Source organism: Urocitellus parryii, chromosome 4, assembly GCF_045843805.1.
Source record: "Urocitellus parryii isolate mUroPar1 chromosome 4, mUroPar1.hap1, whole genome shotgun sequence".
NCBI lineage: Eukaryota > Metazoa > Chordata > Mammalia > Rodentia > Sciuridae > Urocitellus > Urocitellus parryii.
Window position 1 is genome coordinate 187,709,390 of NC_135534.1, and position 26,702 is coordinate 187,736,091.

The following is a 26,702-nucleotide window of genomic DNA, read 5'->3' on the forward strand; positions in this document are numbered from 1 at the left end:
CATGTGTATTGTTGAAGAAAAGTTGAAAACCAAGAGAATAAGAAGAGGGAGAAGATTGATCCAGGGGAACATGATCTATTGGGCAATGCCCAGCCCTGTAATTCACCCAGCAAGAAGGTAAGTGAAGTTTTGCTCCTAAAAGACAGCAGCCTGAGCCAAAAAGTCAAAAAAGATGGTAGAAGTCCCTCCAGGCACAGGCAGGTTTAACAGGCAGGCCCCGTTAACAGGCCCAGGTCTGGTATGAGCACCAAGTCCCTGTTCATGCAGAGCCCCGGGCACCGGCACCTTGTTAATGTTGATGTGCAGAGCAGGCCAGGGTCCAGCAGCCTTCACCGTCTCCAGCTCCAGCTTCTTCAGATGGGCAGCAGCTTCACTGAACAGGGCAGGTGGTCCAGGACTCAGTTCTACACAGCAGCCAGGGAAGATGAATAAGGAAGGGTCAAAGGAGAGACAGCTATAGAGGCTAAGGGACACTCGCCAGATCCTGGCCCGCAGTACTCTGTTTGCCTGCCCCCTTGTCTTCTTGCTTGATGGGTTGTGAGAATATCTGAGGTCACGGTTTCAAGGTCTGACTGCCCCCCGCCCATCAGCTCCAGGAGCTGGGTGAGCCTGGCTAAAGTGCTTTACCTTTCTGAGCCTCAGAGTCATTTTTAAATGAAAATAAAATTATATACCTTGTAGGGTTGCTGTGAACATTAAGTGAGGTTATTCATATACCAGTGTTTTAAAAGTGAAAAAGCTCTATGCAAACTAGAAAGATTAGTATTCAGTCTAAGAGACACAAAAATGTGCCCTTAAAAGCCATGTTATGTTTCTAAAATCAAATCCACTGACTTCGATTTTTTTGTACCACTGGGGATTAGTTGGCAACACCTTTTCTCCCTTTAGCTTGAATTTACTCACTGATATATTAAATATTCATTACAAAGTAAAACTTGTGCTAATAGGCCATCGGGATCTAGGAAGCTGAAAGAAAGAGATGCATGAGACACAATTCTGGTCTAAAGGGAGAGACATGCACAGATACTTCAAATAAAAAGCAGCAAAAGTCATCATTCGTGATAGGAACGAGAGAGAAGGCACTCCAAAGCCTGGATTGGTGGGAGGGTGATAAAGAACGATTCACTGATAACATTTGAGCTGGTTCCTGAGGGATGCATAGGAGTTCACCAAGACAGAGAAAAGCCTTCTAGGAAGAGGCAACAAGTGCAAGGGACAGACCTGGCACAGCATTCGGTGAGAGGAGAGGCGCTCTGTGTAGCCAGAGTGTGCTAAGGAGTGGGGGAGGTGGGAGACCTTGGCAGGAGCCAGGTTATGAAGGTCTGTGTGTGGCCAGGCTCAGCAGGGTGGCCTTCATCCCAGGACAGTGAACTCTTGCCAGGCCTTAAGGCATCTGGATAGAGCCATCTGGTGACGGTAGATTTGGCAGCTTTTTCAGGGAGGCTGGAGGAGGTGCCCATCGGGAGGTTGCCACGATTACCCAGATATAAGATGAGGCAGGGACTCGGCATGGGCAGCTGGGGCAGCGATGTGGGCACAGAGCTCAGTCTTCACACAAGTGGGTTACGAGTCCCTGTATCCAGCTCAGCTGACCCAGAACTGCTTTCCATGGTCCATGAAGGAGGGGATCGTGGTGTTGTACCGGCTCCCAGGCTCATGCCGTGCCCTTGGCTCTCACCTCCTCACCTCCACCCCATCCCCAGAAGAGGCACCACAAGGGACCCCGCTCCTCAGCAGGAACCAGCGGCAACACCGCCTGACTCTGCCTTAGCACCAGATCGAGGACTAGTCCTTTCCCCCAGTTCACCAGAGGCAAATTCCTTGCTAAAATAAAAGACAATTTCTAAAAAAATAAAAATAAAAATAAAATAGCAGACATACAAAATCCAAGCCTGCGGGTTAAAATTAGATGGAAGAGAGAGAACCTCGCTCTGTCGTTGTATGACTAGCGGAGTTCTGATGGGGACCCGAATCAATGGTCCACCTGACACCACCTTGTTCTCAGAAGTCCCATGTCAGAAAGAGGGCAGGACAGGTTTCCCTGGAATTAGGACAGTGGCAGTTCCAGCCACCACCTCCCTGCCCTCTTTATCCTTCCTACTGCCTGAGCTGGGGCTGGATACTGTACCCGCAGAGGACTGGGGGACAATGGTTACCCTGTAATGACAGTGGAGACTATGACTCCCAAGTGCCCCTGCCTAAAGGCATCAGGCTCTTCTCTGTCGGTATCCAAACCCAGTAACCAGCATAGCATCACCTTCCGTGCTGCCTGGGAAGGGTCTGCCTTGAGCTGCTAGAGAAGCCACTCCTGCCATAGCAGGAGTCCCCCACCTCCCCCAACTCACTTGTGAGGGACTTGCTGCTGGAGTTCGGGGACCTCAAGGGCCCCTCCTTGTTCTCCAGGGTCAGTGACAGGCCGTAGTTGGAGTGGTGCTGGTGCTGGCGGTGATGCCGTCCCGAAGCCTTGGGGGGGAACGGGGTGCCCCCGTTCTCCTCGATGCCAAAGGGCAGCCGGTCCGAGGGGCTGAGCACTGGGGAGGGGAGCGGGTAGCTGTGGTGGCGACAGAGTCAGGATTTAGAAAAGCAAAACATCTTGATCATCCGGTGGGTTTCGAAAGATGATCTTTCAGCGTCAAATACCAAAGGGAAACGGGTTCAACACATAAGATTCCTGCTTAAAATGGGAGGTAGTGGGCATTGTATGGAGGTCGAGGTGGAAATCTGCATAGATCAGAGACCTTCTTTCCTTGGACCTTAAAAAATCTAATTTGGGGCCTGGGGTGGTGGCTCAGTGGTAGTGTGCTTGCCTGGCACGTGGGAGGCACTGGGTTCGACTCTCAGCACCCCATAAAAATAAAGAAATAAAGCTATCGTGCTCATCTACAAGTAAAAAATATTTTTTTAAAAAAAAAAATTCCTAATTTTGAGATGGAATGAAAACATTGCTCTATTTTAGAGGCAGTCTCTAAATGGAAGACATGACAACTATAATAAAATGTTAAATGATCCTAGAAGATCATGTTACAAACTAGAAGTTCCTCTCCACCCTGCCCAGCACACTGAAAGCCCAATATTGTCACGCTTTTTTATTCCAATGGCTCCTCTCTGTGTTTACCGATATCTTCCTGTTCCAAGCCCCTTCATCCCCGACCTAGACTCCTGGACAAGATTCTCTCCCACCCCGACTCCCTCCGTCAGTCCCTCCCCCACAGAGAAGTTTCCAGAATGGTATTCTAATTATCTTCCAGAGGAGGACACTCTTCCTGGGGGAGCTGGAATACATCTCATCTTCACCCTTTCAGGACAGAAATCCCCCCTTGGAAATCCAAGGAACCCCACAGACCTTCCCTGCAGATGCCAAGTTCCAGGGGACTCCAGGGCTGCTGGAACTGTCTGGGGACTCGTTAAGAGCTAGGCTGGCAGGAGAAGATTCACACTGCTTCACACAGCACTCGTGGCCTCCAGGGACCTTGCCCCCTCCTCTTCCAGCCCCATCTCCAGCAACGACCCTTCTGCACACTCACCCCTTCCATCCTGAGCATCCCTCATCTCTCAACAGGCTGAGATGCCCCTCCCTTTGGAAAGATTTCCATTCAGAGCTGGCTGAGCTGTGATCCCGCCTCATGTGGCCAGGCGGGCTCACCCCTCCTTCTGCTGTCCAGATTCCAGCGCCCACTACCTTCTCTCTACCTTCAAGGGGCTCACGGCCCAGGTACCCTACAACTCTGTGTTTCAGGAACTTGAGATCATACTACACCAACAGCAGAAGTTGGGAGCGCAGAAGTAGAGGCAGTTAACTCCTTGGCGGAGGGGAAGGTGTCACAGGGAGGGAACATCCAGGGGGAGACAGTAAAGCTTTAGTGCCCATTTCTGAAATGGAACCCTCTTTCTTACAGGAGACCCCATTCTTCATGGGGTCTTGCCCCCTCAGGTTTGGGCCTGAGACTTGATTCCAGCCTGTCCAGCTGGAACCTTCCATCCTAGTTCTGGGGTGTGACCCAATCAGAGACCATTAGAGTTTATCCTAAAATTTAACATACAAAATCCAAAAGACAGGGTCTCTCTCTCTCTCTCTTTGTGAGAGTCAAGCAGGGCCTTTTGGTGACTTCTCTGGGCCCTAGGCACTTCTGCCTTTTGTCCCTTCTTTATAAAAAAAAAAATGAAAAATTGTATTTCATGGCAATGTTCATATAAAAGTATGTTAAACATTTTCTCCAACTAAAAGTTCATTTCTATTTTAAACAAAATTAAAACCTATTTGTGAGTTTATAAAGTACTGTGGACCTAAGGCTCTGTGCCCACAGTGTAGAGAGAACACACTAGCCGTGACCATAAGGATGATGTCCACTGAGGCTTCTTGTGACTATCATCCCTGGACATAAAGCAGCAGCAGTATCTGGGAATGAGGTCAATGAAGGGAGAAACGATGAGCAGAGGTTAAAGATAGATGGAGCAAGAAAAAGTAATGGTATTATTTGAGTGCCTAGATCCTGCCACACCTGAACCCGCTACTACCACGAACCTTTTCAATGACAAGGTTCAGAAAATGCACTGATTGAGGTGGCTGTGTTTCTCCCATTTATAAACCAATTGGATGGACCAAAGAAGTGGGAGAGCTGGGACTGGACGGCAGCTCCAGATCCTGCTATCATTATTTTCCTGTCTCCCAATTATGTTGAAAAATAATATTTGCCCTCGAGAGAGGTGCAGAGACTGGGAGTCAGAAGACAGAAAATGCCCTTTGCCCTGGAGGACTTCAGGCTCATCTCGCCTCTGCCCTTCTTTCTGGCCACTGGCAGCCCATTAAAGGTCTGAGTGGGCAGTGCCATGGTCTAGGCAGGGGGACAGATCAGAGACACACTGAGAGGAAGAGAGGGACAGGATATGGGTACCGGCTGGATTTGAGAAAGAGAACATGGAGACAGGGAGGGGTGAGGACACCCTAAATATTTTTTAGCCTGGAAGACCAGGCACATGGCATGTCGTTAATAGGAAAAAAAAAAAAAAGGTGGCGGATGAGGGCTACTTTGACATGATTGAACTTCAAATGAGTTATAGTGAGTGCGAAAATGAACGCCCAAAGGAAAAGATGTCTTGTCGCAGAGATCTGGCACACGTTCAGGGCTGGAAGTGGAGTTGGAAAGCTTTGACTAAGCGTTTCAGAAAGATGGCAAATAGACACCACTTCTGATGCCAGCTCCGATTGATCCTCACCCTCTGCCTGGAGTACAAGATGCAGAGGGATTCTGGGATTATGCCCAGCTCAGGAGGAGAGTGCTGTGATTGATTAGTGGATGCCTGTCAAGGACTTGGAAGAACACCTTGGTGTCACATACTTGTCTTTCCAAGTTAAAAGTGCGTGCCTTTTCATTTCAAGGAAACTCAGACCAAAGGGTCAAATAGTAAAGTGCAGGGGGTAAGAAACTGCATGTAATAACGTTTCAAGTCCAAGGTGCATGGGTGACTTTCCTCTTACTGCAACTCTAGGGGGTTGACTCAGAAAGGGAGAAATGGAAAGAGGAACAGATGAGCGTCGGAAGCTGCCTGAGGCTGTACCCAGAAATGTGGTCAGGCTAAGTGTGTCTGGAAGAGCAAAGGTTCCTAAACAATTAGTGACCTAAGAGTGTCCTCAGCTCATACATATGGAGGAACATCCTAAGATACCTAACGTGGAGCCTCATGGGGCTGTGGGTCCATTAAGGAAATTGCTCATGGACTCATCGAAACTCCTAGAGTCGCCATTTCACATAGACCACGGTGTAACTGACTGGCCATGACGTTGTGCGTCTACCTGTTCATACAGTCTGAAGAGAAGGTCAAGCCCACCCTAGAAGGTCCAAGAGCATGTAGCAGCCCATGAGCCTCAAGGATGTTGGCTAAGGCTCAGGAGATTGCCAGCTCCATGTCACCAGACACAGGCTCATGAGGCTCTGACATTCTGGAAAGGAGGTCACAGATCGTGGCTTCAGAGTGGGTGGCAAAGGTGGGATATGTAGGCTTTGGCCTCTGCTTCCCTGAGCCGATCGGGGAAGGGACAGTGGTTGAAGATGGGGCTGTTATGTGCTAGGTGCCTGTCCTGTGCTAAGCACCTCAACTTCCACACCATCCTGCGGGGACGCTGATGTTGCCTCATTTGACACCGGAGCTTAGCAAAGATGAATAATGTGGCCTGTTAGAGCTGCAAGTGAGTACTGAACCTTATCTAATGTATTCTCTTGCCTTTTCTCAGGGGAAGACCCAGCTCTCATTCTGTCTCCAACTCTGGAGAAGCTGGTATTCCCAGTGGGCCAGTGTCCTAGGGGACTTCATTGACTGTATTGGGAAAGGCACAGCTCTACAGAACTGGCTGGTTGAGAGGTTCTTGCAGACCTACTTAATCCCATACATGCTTTCAACTACAGCCTCTCCCATCCTGGTCTCTGGGATCCCAGCCCACCCAAAACATGGTGCTCTATCAAAATGCACTGCCTACCGGAATTAGGGAAACCAGGATGGGGGAGGGTCTCAAGCTGGGATACAAAAACAAGGCTTTCTCTTGAAAACAAGATAAGTGTTCCAGGTGCTCTGAGAAGTCAATCATATACTTTATAGTCCGCCAAGCCTCTGGGTGACATGGGCTCTGGAGAGCAGCCCTGGGGAATCTAACCCTGAATAAGAAATCCCAGAATTTCAGAAATGGACCCCCCTTGGATATCCACCAGTTTGGTGGTCTGAAACTCTGGATGAATGTTAAAATCACGAGTAGGAAAACCCCTATTCACTTACTGGAGGGAATCCAAAATGGTGTAGCCAGTTTGGAAAATAATCTGGCAGTTCCTCAAAGAGATATCAGATGACCCATCAATCCCATTCCTAGATATATGCCCAAGAGAAATATGTCCATGCAAAAACTTGTACATGAGCTGAAACTGGGGCACATGTCTGTAATCCCAGCAACTTGGGAAGCTGAGGCAAGAGGATCACAATTTCAGGCCAGTCTGGGAAACTTAGTAAGACTCTGTGTTAAAGTAGAAAATAAGGACTGGGGATGTAGATCAGTGGTAGAGTACCTCTGGCTTCAACTCCCAGTACTAAAGAAAAAAAAAAAAAAGAACAAAACCAAACACTTGGACTCAAATATTCACGGCATTATTCATAATTGCCCAAAGGGAGAAACAACCCACATACCTATGTGTTCATCGACTGAAGAATGGATAAGCAAAATGTGCTACCTCCATACGATGGAAAATTATCTAGTTGATAAAAAGGCATGAAATAGCCATCCATGCTACACATGAATGAACCTTGAAAACATTAAGCTACATGAAAGAGACTCGACACAAAAGGCCACATGCCGTATGATTCCATTTACATGAAACATTTAGAAGAGGCAAGTCTGGGGCGGTAGATAGATGAGTGGTTATGGAGGTCTGGGGAGGGTGGAGGAAATGAGTGAGTCACTGCTAATGGGCCTGAGTTTCTTTTAGAAGTAGTGAATATGTTCCAAAATTAGATTTCAGCCGTGGTTGCACAACTTTGTAAAAATATGAAAAGCCATGGAACTGTACAATTTAAATTGGTAAACTGTATGCATGTAATATTATACCTCAATACAGCGGAATTAGAAAATCACCAGGGAAGGTTTTGAAAAGAGAAAAAAAATCAATGCTCAGGTCTTACCCAGACCAATTACACAGCCACCCATCTGTGAGTCCAACCTGTGGCCAGGGCCGAGAACTGCTGTCCTGTCCACCCTCCTCATTTTTGCATATGGGCCCACCATGGGGAGTGAGGTGAGCAGGTCATACAGCCGGTAACTGGCTGAGCCTGGGACACGGTCCAGGACTCCCATCTCTCTGCTCACTGCCCCAAGTGCTGCCCATCTGCTGCACCTTCCCATCTGTCCCAGCTTCTATTTCAGGCAGCAAATGCACTCATCAGGAAAATCCAAGTCCTTCTCAGAACCCACCGGCTGAGACATCCTGGCGAATGCACCTTGTCTTCCCATCCATACAGTGAGCTCTGTAGGAAGAGATACTGTCACATCACACGCTTCTGTGTCCTCCACTGGTAGAAAAATGCAGAGCACATAGCAGGTGCTCAACTAACAGTGGTTTGGCTGCGAACAGAATTAAATCTCAGTGCACTGGATAAACATTGAAGTGCCTGGCGTTGTGTCATGAGACTTTGTCTTGGTCCTTAAGGAGCTCACAGCTGCTTTGATAAGAGTAAACAGGAGAGGAGCCAAAGAGGAAGACCTCCAGGGTCGTGGTGTGTGAAGCAGGTGATGTCCCGAAGGATGAGAGTGGGCTGGTTGTCCCAGGCAGAGAGTACCCCAAGTGCTGAAGCTTGGAACTGACTGCGCATTCATTGGTGAGGGGACTTTCCAGGGCTTAACTTGGGCAGAATGAGCTTCCTACTATTGTCACTTCATTTTTGACACTGGGATTGGGTTTCTTGAGAATTCATGTGAAGTTCGGACTCTCCTCCCGATATGAAGAACCAATTGTTTCAACATCCCCAAAGGATTAGCTCATCCTTGCCCCATGAACTTGACCTGCCATCTTCACTGTGCAGGTCACTTTTCTAAAGGCTCCTTTCCCTGTTCTCCCCCTGACTTACTTGCTTCCCAGGACCTGCACTTCCCCGGCTCCCTCCCTCTGGCTTCTGCAGGACTGGCTAAGGGAGCACCTCAGGGTATGGAGTGTGGAAAAGGACCTAAGTCAGGGTCATCCTCTGTGATGTCTGTAGCATCGGCTATAGGGCCTCTAGTGGCTCCAAGCCCACTAGACAGGATCCCTGTGACTCTGACCTCTGGGTACTGGAACACTGGCACCTTCCTTTGTCCCTCTAGCCTAGAAAGGATAAGCAAGCTCTGGTTTTTGCTCATTTCTGGGTTGCTTTACTGTCCAAATCCAGCTTCTTATTTCGTTCAACCCTTATATAACCATTCCCTGTGTTCAATTCCCTCTGTAAGAAATGCCTAGCATAGTTTCAGTTTCCTGATGGCCCATGACAGATATGCAATATAAATCAGTTTCTGTTTCTGGAATTCTTCACTCTCTCAATGATCTATTTATCGGCTGCTAAACCAGTATCAGTTTATCTTAATTACCTTTAATGCACATTTTATATGCAACAGCACAAATCCCTTTTCCTTCTGCTTTTTCTCCTCTTGGTTACCATTATGTATTCAATCCTCCTGATTACTTTAGAATATAATTTACTACCAAAAAAAAAAAAGTCCTACTGGAGTTCTGACTTGAAGAATGAAATACTATGGATTAATTTGAAAGAACGTGCTTATAAGGAACATGATTTTTTTTCTCCATCTCATATTTTTTTAAATGTCCTTCAGTTAGCTGAGCTCAGTGGTGCACATCTATAATCCCAGCAGCTTGGGAGGCTGAGGCAGGAGGATGATCAGTTCAAAGCCAGCCTCAGCAACTTAGTGAGGCCCCGAGCAAGAGCAACTTAGTGTGAGACCTTGTCTCAAAGTAAAAAATAGAAAAGGGCTGGGGATGTGGCTCAGTGGTTAAGCACCCCTGGGTTCGATCCCTGGTTAAAAAAAAACAAAAACTCCTTCAGTCAAAATGTTTAACCTTTTCATTAAGGTATGGTACAAATCTAATTCACTTCTTTGCCTGGTGTTTTTCAGTTTTGACAATTGAAAATGAAATATCATTAACTGATACATTTCCCTTAATTTTGTGATTAGATTTACAAAGCTACTGACTTTAGGATATTCGTGTTTCTGGCTACTTTGTTGGATTCTCTTATTAGAAGGAATTCATTTGGATTTCAGGAAGATGGTCACACATAAATTTTATTCTTTCTTCCCATTAATTATTCCTTGTTTTCTTAGCTTATTGCATGGGTAAAGCCTCCAGAATAATATGAAAAATCATCTGTCCTCTATGTCTTCATTAGAAGTTTGCAGACTCTTTGAAGTGGAATGTGGTTCCTGACAAACTCCATTACTCAGGGTAGATGGTCCTTTTCTGCACTATCTTGCTAGGCACTACTTCCTTTTCTAGGTGCTTAAAAAAGACTCTACCTTCCCTCACAATCACCATTAAGCTTATCGGTCCAGTTTTTGGAGTTCATCGCAAGGCCTGTCTGCTCTGCTGGCATTTCCCTGGGACCATGTGTCTTTCCAAAGAACACAGAATGCTGACTCAGCAACAAGTGGGCTATTTCTCAGTATTGAGCAGGCACTTTTCTGAGCCTACAGACTTGAACTAACTATAAAGCAGTAAAATATCTCCTGACTCCCTTATCTGAGACCTCAGTTCCCTTCTTTTCATTCCCTTTGCCTTCTGCAGTTAGTATAGTCCTTGTTGAAAAGAAGAAGAAAAAAAAAACCCAGAAGTTGAGTAGTTCTATCCATGTCTTATTAATTTTCTATGCCATCCTCCAAAAAATGGCTCTGTTATTACATTTTCACTTTTTTGCTCCAAAGTGTGCATCTATACAACTCTAAAGTTTTTTTTTTTTTCTCTTAAGTCCTGTGCATTCTGCCCCTACCTTTATGCGGTACTGGGAATTGAACCCAGGGGTGCTCTATCACTGAGCTACATCCCCAGCCCTTTATAAGTGTGTGTGTGTGTGTGTGTGTGTGTGTGTGTGTTAATTTTGAGACAGGGTCTTGCTAAATTTCTGAGGCTGGCCTCAAATTTGTGGTCTTCCTACCTTGGCTTCCCCAGTGGCTAGGATAACAGGCATGTATCACTGTGCCTGGCTTATGCCCTTTTTTTTTTTTTTAAATATTTATTTATTTATTAGTTATTGGCGGACACAACATCTTTGTTGGTATGTGGTGCTGAGGATCGAACCCGGGCCGCTCGCATGCCAGGCGAGCACGCTACCTCTTGAGCCACATCCCCAGCCCCTTATGCCCTTTTTTAAAAAAAAATCTTTATTTTATTTTTATGTGGTGCTGAGAATTGAACCTAGTGCCTCACGCGTGCTAGGCAGGCACGCTACCACTTGAGCCACATCCCCAGCCCCTGCCCTTGTTTTTTATATGTTCCACCTTCCCACTCTTTCAAATACTGTTTCAAATTGTGGGTTTGTCTAAAAGGCCCTCAAAGCCTTTCAGTTTGAGATCATCGGTGCTCTATTCTCAGCCCATGTGAAAAATCCTACCTTTTTAGGTCTTTTTCTTGACATTTTGAAATCTGCTTTTTCTCAAGGTTAGAAAACAGGCAGGATTAAACCCCGACTTCTACTCATGTCCTATGAATGATTCCAAGACAGCAGGGTCATCTCCTTCCAGGGATCTTGCCACGCAGGCTTTTCTCACCTCGTCTTCCTTGCTGACCAGAATGAACAGCAATCCCTGCAGTGCTTCTTCCACCTCCCAACAACCGACCTGTTAGCCACGCAGACCAAGAAACCCGCAGATGCCCTGCCTCTAACAGAACGCCGATGTCAGGTAGCTGAGACGTCTCCCACAGGTTCTGTGCAGCCTGACGTCTCTCTCAGGTGGAGCACCATGAACATCCTCCATCCAAGGTGCCCCGCCTCAGGTCCTGAGGGCCCACTGTGCATGGATCATGTGCTGCCTGTATTCAGAGTTACTCTGTCACCAAGTCCTTCCCGTGTCTCCACTCCACGGCAGGGTCCTGGAGGTAGAATCAGCATCTACGCCCAGTCCACACAGCAGCACCCAGATGGCACACTCCAAGCAGATTCCAAAGAAGCCTGACTAGGACAAAAGGGTTCCCTTGTTCACGTGAAGCCAAATGGGGGCCATTTCACAGGCTTCATTAGAACTAAAGCATGAGGGAGTGGCTGATAGAGATCTCCACAGAGCTTTCCACAGGACGGGCCCTAGAAGGGCCATAAGCATGCCAAACCATGCATTCTCCCCATCCTTGGAGTCAGTGGCAAAGATCTGGGGGAGCTGGGGCCTCAGTCTTCTTGCCTACTCCCCGCAAAGTGCTATCCAAATAGATCACCTTCTATTTGTGCCAAGGACCAGAAAAATTTGGGAAGCACCACTGGTCCCTATTCAGCTCGTTCACCTGGACTGTTGTTCTCCAACTGAGCCAGTCTCTTAGCAGAATCTACTGAAGCACCATTTTAACAGATGGTGTCAGCCAGAATAATACCTCCTGACCAAACACCAGCGCATTAATCATCCTCTTTAAATACTCACAGAGGGAAAAAAACGAAAAGCTAACATTTTCAAGTGCTCAGCACTGTGCCATTAATCTCCAAAGGACAATCATCCTTATTTTATAGATAAGGAAACAGGCACAGAAAGTCTAAATAACTTTCCCAACGTTACAAGGCTAGTAAATGGCAGAGCTGGGATTCGAACCTAGGAAACTGGACCTTAGAGCCCTGAGCTCTCTTAGGTGCCAAGTGATACGGCTTTGCCATGGGGGATGGAAGAAGTCTAATGATGACACGGGACTGATAGCTGGCACTTAGCTTTGGCCTTAGGGCTGTTTGGCTGTGACCTTGGATAACTCACTTCACTTATCTGGGTTCCAGACCCTGCACTTTGGGACATTTATATGCTAGGCAAGACAGCATGAAATAATAAAATCATTTGGTCCCTACTATTTGTGACTGAAAGAAGATTGATGGTGCATCTATTCGTCCAGGTTTCCAAGATACCTGTCACTTACTTCAATTTTAATTTAGTAGAAATTAAACAGACCCACCTATTGTTGTGAGTTCTCACTGAATTCAATGCAAGCCTACTCTTAGGCAGTAAGTAGAAAGTATATTTGAGAAGCCGTACTTTTTCCATAATGAGTTTGAGAAGAAAATTGTATCAACATTTTAGAAATGTGACATATTACAAATGTTAGGCTAGTTAATTAGGGATGATTTCTTACAGTAACTAAGTAGTTTTGTTTTTAAAAAGCCTAGAAGGAAAGATGACTACCTGTTCATTAGTGCTTGTCTAAAAAAGGTCAAAATTGCATTACAAAATTATATTTGTACTTAGCGTTCATAAGGACCTGGGTTTGATTCTCAGCACCAAGAAAAAAAAGAAAAGAAATAAATATATTTTAGACTTCTTTATTCAGACTGCCAGTTGGCAGAAGAAAACTTTCTTAAATTGTTTTTTTTTTTTTTTTTTTTTTTGTACTGGGGATTTAACCCAAGGACATTTTATACTACTGAGCCAGTCTTTTTTTTTTTTTTTTTTTTTTGAGACAGGGTCTCACTAAGTTGTTTAGGGCCTTGCTAAGTTGCTGAGGCTGGTCTTTTTTTTTTTTTTTTTTTTTTTTAAAGAGAGAGTGAGAGAGAGAGGGGGACAGAGAGAGAGAGAGAGAGAATTTTAACATTTATTTATTTTTTCCTTAGTTCTCGGCGGACACAACATCTTTGTTTGTATGTGGTGCTGAGGATCGAACCCGGGCCGCACGCATGCCAGGCGAGCATGCTACCGCTTGAGCCACATCCCCAGCCCCTGAGGCTGGTCTTAAACTTGTGATCCTCCTGTTTCAGCTTCCCAAGTTGCTGGGATTACAGGCATGCATCACTTGACCCAGCTCCAAATTGTAATTTTTTTCAATAAATTTTCCAAGTGCCCAACTTTCAGAGTTAATGCTATTGTCAGCATAGGTGACATGTGACTCCACCCTAGATAGGGAATAATTTTGATTTATTTAATAGTTCCTTGAAACCTGAAGCCAAAGGTGGCATTTTTTTTTAACATACCAGTACTTGGCACCGTGTGGAAGCATAGCAAATATCTGTCCAATGAGTTAGTTTTAGTGCATTAAATTTTAATTTTCCTTACATAATTACCAAGTAGCTATTCATAAAAATTTCACTTTGATCATGAATTCACTAGTTGTTCCTAACTACATTAATTAGTCTCTGCAAACTGTAGAATACAATGTTCCACATCTTAGGGAAGAGAGCTTTTATGATTCCATGGTACTTGGATCCCTGTCCTGTGAGCCAGAGCAGGACATGCATCTTCACCTTTGGGTCTGGAATTTTCCTTGGGCGTAACTGCTATCAAATGATTCCAGTGAACGGCTACGAGCAGGTCAGCAGGTCTTGAACATTTTCTGCCAGAAATCCATTTTGCTTTGATGTTTTATCCTTGATGAGTTTTACAATGGCTTTCTCATGTCCGTGTCTTCAAGAGTATGTGCACACGTGTGTGCCCCTGGGTGCCAAGAAGCTAGGAGAGGGCTCTGTAGGATTTCATGGTGAGACCTTAGATGTTAGCAATTTCAGCTCAATTGCAGGATCTGAGTCCAGAGAATTCTTATTTCATAAGTTCATTTTTGCTTTAGGGGCTCATGACTAAGAATTTTATTCAATCTTTTTCTTGCCTTACAAAAGGAAAAAATGGACACAAATAGAGTTGTTTTCCTTTACAGTATTCACTTCTAATAAGTCTAATGGTGCTAGTCCCTTCTTGGTTTCTCATAGATTTTTTGGTTTGCTTCTCAATTCTGTGGCTCACTGCCCTGTTCTCCTGCCCCTGCTTTAAATGAAAATTCATTTCTCTTCTCTTCGGGAGGAAAACAACAAGAACAGACTTGCCCTTAACTGCTTCTTGAAGTGCATCCCCAAATGGCATTATATGGGAGCCCTCAAGGAATAGTAAGACAAAATACTCACTGTCATGAAAACCACCTGTTTACAGCATAAAGCCACTCTGAGCAGCCATTTCTCACCCCAATGTGCCCTGGGCTATGGGAGACTCAGACATGAGATGGGAGGGGGACTTTCCATTCCCTACACACCACCCAAGTCTCCTAATGAATGAAATTACAACATTATTTATTCTAGAATAAGTGCAGGTTAGATGAATAAAAGGCATAATCTGGTAACGGTAGGTTTTAGACATTCTAATTACACAAGAGACCAGTGGGAGGCGGAGCCGGAGCTAAAAACTGGGTACACACGTTTCTGAGGTGACACAGATGAGGATTAATCTATTTTGGTGTTCATTAGTGCTTAAAAATCTCAGATGATTCTCTCTCTGTTCTTCATTTCTTTTGGCTTTCCAGAAGCATCTATCATAAACATCCTTGGTTTGCCTCTAAGGCGAGACACTGGGCCCAATTTGAAGGACTTGTTGGCTTAGTGGCCTTTAACATGGGCACAATGTCCATTATTCAGCCAGGGAAGGAGGCTGAGGCTGGGTGGGTGGTTAGCATAGCAACACCTTCTGCTTCTGAGGTCTCAGCTGCAGACAGTGGATGTTTAAACCTCCACCATTCAGCAGGGGATGATTAGGTAGGTTTCTTCGGGTTTCTTATAATATATGCCTATGGGGATGTTCCTCTAATTATTCCAAACCTTTTTCGCAGATTGCCTAGATAAGGGTCTTTGGAATTTAAATTCTGTAGGTTTTCTTTCACTAATATCATGGGCGAGTCTTGGGTTGCAGCTGTGGTTTTAGATGGAATATATTAGAAATTTAATTGTAGCTAAAAGTAAATCTGACCCTTCTTGGTCAAATATAGGGAGGAAATTCACAATGTCTGAGTGGGTATTTAAGTAGCTCAGGAGGAATGTTCTTAACAAACTCCCAAACAAGAAAGGAAACAGATATTAGAAATCAATTCCTTTGCCTCTGCTGTTTCTATTTGCCTATATCCCTAGTAAGCTCTCCAGGGTGGAACCACACTGATTGTTATCTGAACTTCTGCAGATCTGCTTTTCAAACTGTGTGGTACAGATCAACTCCTCCTGGCCTCCCCTTTCTTTACTATTGTAAGTGCTGAAATAACAGTTAATTGACTTCAGCCTTCAATGGCCTGATCTCCTCTCCCACACCCTCCTACCCCCAATTTCCATACCAGGGATTGAACCCAGGGGCGCTTAACTACTGAGCCACATCCCTAGGATCTCACTAATTTGCTTAGGGCCTCACTAAGTAGTCCAGGCTGGCCTTGAACTCACAATCTTCCTGCCTCAGCCTCCCAAGTAGCTGGGATTACAGGTGTGAGCCACCTCTGGACAGCAGCCTGATCTGGCAAAAACATGGGTTCCAGACAGTTCAACAGAAAACAACAAACAGCATTCACAACGATGAAAAGGTGTGCTGTCTTGCTCATTGAGAAATGTAATAAAAAATGGAAATTCTGGCTTTTACCCATCAGACTATCAAAAAATTTTAAAGTTAGAAAAGGCTATCAGCTCGCCCCCTGTGTGGTCACAGAGGTACTGTCAGGAGAGTGGGTGTATATCAGGTATGGACAGGTGGTATCTTTGGGAGGAGATATCATTAGGCAATGTCCAAATCAGATTTGCATATACCTTTTGGCCCAGAGTTTCTATTTCTAGGAAATTCATTCTACAGATTCAAGTGCAAAACCAGAATGCACGAGAAGGGTAGATGACTGTCATTTTGGAGAGTTGACATAGGGTACATGTCCATCAATCTCAACTGGTTAAATAAATATATGTGCTTGCTTGTTTATTTTCAGGCTAGCATGAGACTGACAAGAAGATATGCTACCAGTGTTTGCCTCTGGGGAGAACTGGGGAACTGAGGAATAAAATGGAAAGGAGAAGTAACTTAGTATTTTTGTTTGAATTTTTTACCACTGTATTACCTATTTTTAAAAAAGCAAAAAAGCACAATGGTTCTCTTTATTGCATTCTATTCAGTCTCCTAAGAGGTCAAAGTTTCCTCTGCTTTGTCTGAGATGAAATCCTAAATTAGATAAATTGGGAGCCGAGCAGACACTCTATTTCAATTCTCCAAACTTTTGAGTCCCGGTTGTTAAAGCAGAACAGATTCTCAGCAGTCTCACCAATTCCTCACCCTGTGTCAGTTCTGCCATTTACAGATGGGAAAGCATTGTCCACATTGTGCCCAGACACTTATTTCCTAGGACTCTCAGACAGAAATATCATTTCTATTTCCCTTTTTATTCCGTCTCAAAAGATCCCCACGGTGTTTCTGCTCTTAGCTTGTCAGTTTCAAAGAGATGTGTCTCTCTGCCCTGTGCTAACCATCTTCCACGAGACCTTTCCTTCGGAACCACACACCATCATTGCTAAACTTAGACTACACATCTCCACCCAGCAGCCCATGAGATAGACCGTTTCTTGAGCTAGACTTTGACTCTCCTTGGCCTGTTTCTGTCCACAGGGGCTGCTCAAGTTTTACATCTCAAAACCCACTAAAAATTGCTACCAGCTAGCTTCAAAGCCAACATGCCAAGCACCTTACAGACATCACGTTATTTAATTATCTCAAGAGCAAGGCATTGTTATGTTCTCTTTGGGGGTGAGAAAAATGAGACAAATAGGAAAAACTGGCTAAAGGTCACATGGATGTAAGTGGCAAAGCTGGGATTCAAACTGTGTGACATTTCAAAGCGCCTTCATTTTATCTAGGCAGAGCACTGTGGGGCTCTTGCCCCCCAAAAAACCAGAACGCCCCACTGTGGACTCTAGTTCTTCTGTCATCTGGTTTGCAACATCCCACCATCCTGATTCTGCAAATTCCTGTATCCCCACCAGGAAGCTAGTCTTGGCACAGGTTCTTAGGCAGGTGGGTATGCTCCATCCTTATCCAGTGGCTGGAATTCACTAGCGTCCTGCCTCTGGAGTGAGACGGACGATGACACAGGTATGGTTTGATGAACTTGGGGGGAAGGCTGATGGTGAACATGAGTGAACTTACGTTGAGAAGATTTAGCTACTTATGAAGTACCCATCCACTTACATTTTAACATTATGCCTACTAAAAAAGAAAAAATTCAAAATTTTGCCTCTAATGGAAATTAGAACTGAGCCATTAAACTGAGGACCAACATAACTAGGTAAGAAACTGCATTTTTCCAGAGTAAGATTCTGTCTCTGCCCACCTGGTTTCCCTTGGGGTGACCGTTAGAATGCAGGTTCTCAGATCTTGCCCCCAAACTCTTGGTCCAGCACTGGACATTTTAAATACACTGTCCATGTCATTGTTGGTCTCCCTAGTTTGGGGGAAAAGTGGGCCAATCTGCAGTATTGATTTCTTTAGCAGAGACCCTGCTGCATGTCAACTTCCTGTTTGCCTTTTAGGTACCCCTGGGGCTTCTTAAAATGTGCCATTTTTCCTGCGTGAAGGGACTTCTAACAATAGTTTGCTTTTTCGGTCTCTCTGCCCTCTCCTGCCTTGCCTTCACATTTGCCCATGGCCTCCTGTTGTGAGATGGTGGAAGCAAATTATTCTAGGCCAATTTAGGGTATTTACCTGGAACATTTGGAAGACCTGGTCAGTCGGGGAATTGACTTTGAGCTTAGTTTGAGAAATATTGACCCAAAGGGATCAATATGGCTGCCCAGGGAGTTCTTTGATGAGCTCAGATTTTTAAGGGTTGGTTAAGAGCTGCAAAGTCAAGGGCAACAAAAAGGCTCTGTCATTAGCTGTATTCAGAGCCAGACCCAGAAGGCTGAAGTCACTGCCCTGGAAGGACAGTGCCAGAAAGACAAAAGGAACTGTCCTACTATGCTCCTTCCATCTGCAGTGTTGAGGAGGACCATTTTTAGTGGAAACGGAAGACCAAGCAATGAAACAAGTAAGAGGGCTCTGAAGGTCAAGGTAATTATCACGGCATGCTTTTAAGACTTTAGACCCTTGTGAATTACACGAATCCAAAAGCACTGTCAACCCACTGCCACGTGTTCTAAGGGATCACAGAAACGAGAACGGATGATGGACCAGTTATGAATGCAAATTGCACAAAAGTAAAGTGTTCATTCCATCAGTTGTAGGATACTGAGCTTGATTTTGCTGGCAGGTTAATCGCTCCAGAAGAAATTATTATATCACAAATTCTCAGGAACAAGTGGATCATCTCAAACAAGGAGGGGTTCACCAAGAACAAATAATACCCAATCTGCTCCTTTGAAAACAGGACTATTAGGGAAGGAATGCCTGCACAGATGGTTATCAGACTAGAGGGTGGTGAGGTGGGGAGGGCTGCTACACCAGTAGGGGGCGAGTGGCAGGGGGTGGGTGGGGTGGGGGGGTGGGTAGACAGGTTAGGCAATCACTGCTGATGGATAAGGTCCCTAGCCACTGGGGCGTGCATGGTGCAGGAAGGCGTGGACAGTTGCCAGACCACTGATGATGGTGATGTGGTAGAAGTGGACAGGGTTACCAGGTTGCTGGTGTAGAGGGGTGGCTCTCTAGTTAGTGACCAGACTTCAACATAGTGAACTGCTCGCTATAATCCAGTAAACTTGCTGAGGTGTCGATCCACAGGGTCACAACCATGGAATGACTGGTGGTGAGGACTTAAAGCCTAGATAAGAACAGACTTCGGAGTTGGAATTCTGACTCCCCACTTACCGGATGTGTGTCATATCATATACATGTTGCTTAGCTAAACCACAGGTCTGAGTTTTCCTACCAGGGACAACAGGACACCACCCACCTCGCAGAGTGGTCAGAAAAATCAAGTGAAGTGATACAGAGTACAAAGCACTGCCTCTGGCTTTAAACGCCGTGTATCACTGTGGATTGGTGTCAACCTGATGGGTTTCCAATGTCAGGTGGCTGGTCTGCCCTCTACCACGCTCAACACTGTACAAGGCTTTGCATGAGAACACAGTTGACACATTGACTAATATTCAGACGATGAACTGGAATCCAGAAATAACATGGTGGTCCACGTCCTACTCAAAATGTGATGCCACCAGGATGGACGAGGTTGTTCAGAGCGTTTCCGACTGGCTCAGAGGTGACGAATCGCTGCCTGTTATCTGGTTAGACATTTCCTTCAGAATGAATGTACAAGAATCCATTCGCTGAGCAGACATTCATTGAACACCTACTATCTGTCAGGCACTGGGAACAAAAGCAGCTAAGATTCAAAGCTCGTACTTCAGGCGTGGACATGGGTGGCAGATGAACAACAGGCTGCTCTAACACAAAGCTGCGAGTACGAAGTTGCTGTAGCTGGGGGTGGCAGGGGGAGGTGGAGTGGAACATAGAACACAGAAATTAACCTCATTTTCAGAGGTGGGGGCTGTCAAGAGAGTCTCTGGAGTAGATGACACCTGAGCAGAGATTTAAAAGATGAGCAGCAGTTGGGGGAAAAGAGGGGAGTGACAGATCTCAAGGTTGAAGGAACAACATTTGCAAAGGCAAAGATATAACAGCAGGGGGCGGTGTAAGCCAGGAACCGGAAACAGCTTGGTATTGTAGGATTTTAAGAAGGATGAGCGGAGGAGGGAGGCCCGCTAGAGCAACAGGACAGACACAGTGAGCAGAGGAACTTAGAGAGCTTTGGTCTTCATCATATGGATGATGAAGAACTCGGGCAGTTGTCCAGCCTCAGAATGGCACAATCAGGTAGTGTTTTAGAAAGATCCCTCTAGAGACTGTTATCAGGAGAATGAGCTCGACAGGAAGATCAGCAACAGCACCTGTCAGCAAGGGGAATGATGCTTCTGCAAGATCAGTGCTGGGAAAGGAGAGAGGAAGGGCTCAAACAAAATACTCAGGAGGCACAGCTGAGCAGCCCTGTGGGCCTCCAGGACATGGGTGGCAATAGGGAGAAGAGTTGTAGAAGATGTACAGATTCTAACGATGAGAAAACTCAAATAAAAGAAAAGTTGTGAGGTTTGGGAAGATGGTGAAAGATGACATGTTTGATTTTTGACATGTGGAGTTCAAAGTATTCATGGGATTTCCAAGTTGAAATCAGTCTTAGGCACACACAGGCATCGTCTGAGTTAGGAGAGTTTCAGAATCAACAGCACTATAAATTTAATACAGAACAAGAAAATTCCAGTAGACCACGGTGAGAAAAGCAGTAGGCAGAGGAAAGACCCTGGGAAAATCCCAGTATTTGATAGGATAACAGAAGGAGAGGCTGCTAAGAAGAACAAAGAGGCCAAATGCAATAGAGAAAGGTCACCTAATCTATAAAAAGTGTATACTTCATTGAACAATTAGGAAGTCATAGGTATGCATATTGATTAGACTTCTTGGTTGCAGACAACTGAGTCCATTCAAGTTACTTTAAGCAGAAAGATATTTATTAGAGGGTATTAGACAGCATACACAGTCTTCAGGAGGCCACAGACCCAGGTCTGTATGTCTTCCAGTCAGGAAGAACAGAGTTGCCAAGACAAACCCCCACCCTCACCATAGGATTGTCAGTAGGAAGACCCCACTGTCACCACTTCATTCTGCTCAGCACCAGTGATCAGGTTCTATGACCTTCATCAGAGTTGCCCTGAAATGCCTCGGCCACTGTGTCTGCAAGAAGAGACGAGCCACTCTTGCCAAGATCAGTCTTGTCCTAGGATGATCTTGCTCCGTGCCACCTAACTGAATGCTCACCTTCAGAATGCCAAAAGCCAACTGTCCCATCACTGAGATCATCCACCAATGAGAATTTGGGGCAGAAGCAAGAATCGATAAAATGAAGATGGACTCAAAAAAAGAAAAAAAAAAGAAAAAGGAAGAAAAATCTTTATTCTTTGGAAACACATTTGTAAAAATGTTATCAGTAAGAAGAAAAGATTCAGAACACATTTATTTGGGCGTAGCACATACACTGAGGATCAAAACATCTGCTAAAATGGAATACACCTGTAAACAAATACCCCAGGGAGAGGTTATAGGTGATCCACCCACTGGGCATGGTATGCAGCCGAGTCCCTCCTCCTGAATTGACTGTGGTCACCAAAAGAGATCAGATGGTAGCATTAAAAATCTCTCAAAGGATGTCAATATATGTTGAAGGGCTTAAAAATGGGGGCCAAATTACAATTGCATATTTAAAAGTGGCACAATAATCACCTGATTACACTAATGAAAAAATACCTCAGGCCTATCTATTAAAACATGCTTGACTCATGAATTGAAATGGGGAAAATAAATATTTGGGTTCAAGTGTCACCCTAAAAGACAACACATGGTTTTTCTGGTTGGTTCTACAGAAAGACCGGGGCCAGGCCCGCCTTCCCTGTGCTACAAAATGTCTTGGCACAACCTCCGTAAAAATCTCCCATGTTTTCATGGGAGCCTCGGGTGCGTCTCAATCCGCAGGTTCCATTTCAAAGGAGTGAAGTCTAGAGTAAAATCCAACCCCCGAATCCTGACAGTGTGCATTCACAACAATGTCTTCTGAAGATCACGCAAGAGAGCAGCACCGATGATTAAGACATTAAAAATTATTTTACACTTGAGCAGCAAATGCTATCAAAATGGATGCTATGCCATTTGTGATTAGTGCTAAGGCTGAAATTCAAAGTGGCTGAACTGCTTTAAGATCTGAAATTCAAAAAGTCTCCCTGTGTTTACAGAACATCTAAATAAGTTAGATACTTTCGTTGCATTTCTGAGGCAACAGAAGCAGGTCGTTTAGTTTGAAGGTATGTCCTCAACCTCCAAGAAATTATATTTTCATAAATCAAAGAATTTGAGAGTCAGAAAAGATCTTGGAGATCACTTAGTCCAACTCATTTTTAGATGGGGAATGGGGCCAAACAAGGGGAACCAGCTCAGACAAGGTCACTCGGTGGTGCAGCCTGGACGCTAGCAGTCTCTGTTCCCACCCCAGTGTAGGCTGAGCTATGTTCCCCCTCTTTTTTGATTTAATTGGTCCCATTAATTAAATAACAAAGGATATCAGGTAAGCAGTGGGAGGATAAATGTAGACTTTAGCTCCGATTTTAAAATCAGAATATAGAATGATTCCTGAGCCTTCAGCTCCCTTCATTTTGTCGAGAACACCGCCAACAGTGACTCACGGCCAGCTATGGTGGCTCTCTTCAAATATTTACAGACACTGAAAACGGCTCTCAGAACCGTTCCACAGAGACACTTGTAGGAACGCCTGCACGCGACACCACGACCCTTCTCATGGGATGCAGTGCCGGCACGGTGGGGCCTGGAGTGAGACGCTTCAGTCTCAGAGAGCAGTCATGAGTTTGTCCCGACACATCACACTGTGAGTCCCTCCTACGTTCCTCGGGTTCTGGGCGTGGACAGAATGGCTGTCCTCTCCGCTGGCCGGTGCTTTCCAGAGCCACCTGTCATCCTGAAAGGGTGGCCTGTTTTGTTTGCAGAGTGAACGGTTAGTGGGAGAATGGGAGAGAATTCAGAGACGAGAGTGAGACAACACAGGTACAAAGGAAATGGGCAGGGGACCAGCGGACGTGATGGCGGGCACACGGAAATGAATGCACTGGCTACTCAGTATTTTAAAAACTCCAGATGCGGATCATCTATCAACTTCCAAGTTAAGAGTTCTGTTTATGGCCCAGTCACCTCTTCTCAAAGGGTGTCACATGGTCAGGTCAGCCTGGGAAGCCAGGTGAAGTGGGAAGGTTCCTTTACCACAAGGAAGGGCTTCTATCATGCTAATGTGCAGGGTGATCTGTGATCACCCACGGTGGCATTTGCCAAAAGTGCTGGACTAAAAAAACTCTCTTTTCATGGGAAGGCTGATAATACACAAAATGCTGGAACCCATCCCAGAGATTCCCATGCAGGAGGTCTGGGGAGGGGCTGAGAGCTGGCATTCCCAACAGGCCCCCAGGGGATGCTAAGGCTGACCTTCAGCAGGGCCACCTGCAAGGGACTCTGTTGAATCCCTTGTAAATAGTGAGACTAAGGAAACTACTACAATAAAACAGACAATACTACGAATAAAGTTCATAAAAGTAGTGTTAATAAAATAACTTTTTAAAAAAATCAATCTTCTGTTTCTCCTGTCTGGAAAATAAACTACCATTGAAATACAGAAAGAGTAAGAATGATCACTTCACTAATCTAACTTGCTACAAAAGCTATATGAATATCAATCAAGGTGATTATAATTTTAAAAAATTGCACTGTTGTCATTACAAGATCCACCACAGACTTTTATTTGCCTTGGTCTAAGCAAATTGATTTCCACCACTTGATTTTCTCAAGGAGCAAGGCTTACAACTCTCTTTAAGCAAACTCAATTCACAAACTTTGTTCCTGATGGGCTTGACACATAAACACTAATTAAGACTGATCTAAAATGCAAATCTTAGAGGCATATCTATTTTCACAAAACTGGCCTTAAAAAACACTCTGGGGCCTAACTATAAACACAGTAGAGCAGTGCCAATTCTTCAGGGGGAAGCCCAGGCAGGGCCCAGGCAGGGTAGGGCAGGGGTCGGTAAGTAACAGCCATCAGGTCAAATCCCACTGTTCTGCAAACAAGTTTTACTGGGGACACAGCCATGTCCTCTTACTTATGTTTTGTCTATGGCTGTTTTCAGGCAACAATGTCAGAGCTGAGTCAATGGGAGTGACAATGACCACAGTCAAAAATATTGACTATCCTTTACAGAAAATGTTTACTGACCCTTGGGTTTGGTGGGATGGGGGTGGGGGAATCCATTGCCAGAAAAGCAAACCCTGTCTCCATCCAATTAAAAAAAAAAAAAAAAAACCAAAACCCACAATGACAATCCCCATGTTTTAATCACATTATAAGTAAACAAATTGTTAGAACAGGAAAATGTTATTTAGAAAATCTAAGTAACATCTTGATATAAAATCAAATCCAAAATATCTGAGGTTAGAGTGATTTAAAAAAAAAATTCCCTTTTATTTCACAAAAACTTGTGGCTGGCTTCTACTGCTTTGTAAATGATTCATCCCTGCCTTGGCAACGTAACCCTCGGGAACCGCTTCTGCGGCAGACTTCCAATTCATAACTAAGTAGAGTGGGAGCTTTTCAAGAGAAAGGAGAACTTTCCAAAGCGCAGCTCAGGGAGTGTCAACACTTACCTGACATTTGGAGAGTGAGGGTGCCACCGGGGCTGGCTGGGGTGGACATTCGGATGGTACTGAGGCTGGAAACAAAACACCACACTTGATTACCCTCTGGCCTTTGGATTTCAACGGTCTCCATTCACTTTCTCTTTCGTGGCAACCAGCTCAGGGGCGGAGGGGGCTGTGACAGAAAGGCTGTGACTGAACCCTGGCGGAGCGGCGGACCTCTCACAGGGTGATGGGGTTTCTCCCACTGACAAAGGCTGGGGGGCTGGAACCAAGCCTGAGCCTGGTTCTCCAAGTGCCATCTACAGAGGTGGACTCCTGGGAAGGGGCTGGGATGCCACTCCAAAAGCACAGTACCTCTGCCTGGAGGGGGTGGACCTCTGGTACCCAGGACGGGCACCCACCATTCCTCCCTGCCAAGGGGACCGGTAACAGAAAGAAGGTGAGATCAGGGGACAATTTCCCTCTTCAGAGAAAGTTTTTGTTGCTGCTGCAAATGATGATGATGTGTGTGACGGTGACATCTGCACACACTCAAGGGCTGGACAGGGTTGCGAAGGGAGACAGCAGAGCTGTGGGCGAATTTCTTTCTTCCTGGTATAAATGCTAAAAATAATTTTCTAAAATGTACTCTAACACAAACCAAAAATCCACAGCACTTATTATCTTGATAAAACTGGACGAAGGTAGACAGGGAGGGAGGCTGGGCGAGACGGCTCAAGGGAAAGAAAGAGGGTGGGAAGTCATCCATTGCAAGAGGAAGAAGACAGACTCAAAAAAAAGTGATCAGGGTGAACCCAGACGGGCCTGGCTGCGTTGCAGGCCGCCTATCCACATCTGGCCTGTAGAGGGCAGCAGTCCTAGACACAGCCTGACACCCAGGGTTTCTCAAGGCTAAACTTGCTATGGGGCAAATTAAGCCCTCCTGACATTAAAGTCACGACAATCTTGGCACCATTAATCTTTTAATTATTTCTTCCCTTCCTCTTCCTTCTCCTGCTGCTTTGGTTAATAAGCAGCAGCCTGCTCTGTTACAGAAAATTCTCAGCAATTCCGTTCATCCAATTTTCATGGACCTGAGATGCCCTCCCAGCCTACTCTGTATTCCAGTAGCCTTTCTTTCTGCCTTCAAACATGCCTGTCAGCAAGCGGAGTCTGCAGCCCCCAAAGGACAAGCTGCAGGGAAAAAGAATCTGGAGAAAATAGCTCAGCAGCAGAGCTGGAGAGATGACCAGGGCTCTAGGATCTCCCTGCTGCCATCCCTTCATGTCTCTTCCTTTTGGGAGATTCAGACACCCATAGGGTTTGGATGATTTGCCCAAAGCCAAACTGTTCTAGGTTCTGTGGTCTCAGCCATGCCCCAAATGAGGTTCCACACCCTGGATCTTCAACAAAAAAGAACAACTAACCCACCACTGGATCCCCTACTCTCTTCTCTGCCTTCAAACACACCAAATCAGATTCATCAGAAAGAGGTGGGAACCTGATCCACAGACCTGGAAAAAGGAGATTCCAGAACCTTCCTCAGTCTCCTCTGGTAATCTGTTTTATGTTAAGCCAGATGGTCCTCTCAACTGAGACAGTCGTGTCCCCCTGGGGACCACGGAAATGCATGGATGTGTTTCTGCTTGTCATGAAGACACAGGAAAGGGCAGCTAAACATCCTGCAACTTCAGGGACAGTCCCAAACAAGGAAGAGCCGTCCCTCCTCAAATGCCAAGAGTGTCCTCCCGGAGAACACAGCCATCCCTCCTTTGCAGTCGGCTGACCTTGCTGTACTGGGAATCAGATAAATGCTGTCACACCATCCTCCCAAGAACTCCGTGCAGCATTCTGAGGCCACCAAGCCAGTCCTCCTCAGGATGTTCTCTTCCCGGGCAATTTACTCCCAAACCTTGATAGAGCAACACGGGCCCTCTAAGGCTGGCACGGGACCAGTGGTTGCCAATGATGTGGAGAGAACAATGTCTAGATAAGTTTCTGCAGATCCGATGCCAACCAAAAACTT

The 26,702-nt window shown here is 45.5% G+C and overlaps 1 protein-coding gene across 5 annotated transcripts in view; it reads right to left on the minus strand.

The window, feature by feature from the left end:
• The window catches only part of Epb41l4b (erythrocyte membrane protein band 4.1 like 4B), a 130,134-nt gene that overhangs the window by 32,833 nt on the left and 70,599 nt on the right, over positions 1-26,702 (minus strand). For 3 of the 5 annotated variants that reach the window (XM_026391142.2, XM_026391140.2, XM_077797951.1), the window contains exons 15-17: positions 24,704-24,768; positions 2,346-2,551; positions 286-404 (exon numbers count right to left, since the gene is read on the minus strand). In XM_026391142.2, coding sequence (XP_026246927.2) covers positions 286-404; positions 2,346-2,551; positions 24,704-24,768 — 390 coding nt within the window. Of the gene's footprint in view, positions 1-285; positions 405-2,345; positions 2,552-21,570; positions 23,014-24,703; positions 24,769-26,702 lie in introns of those variants that run through there. The other 2 variants (XM_026391144.2, XM_026391143.2) reach the window with 2 other exon arrangements.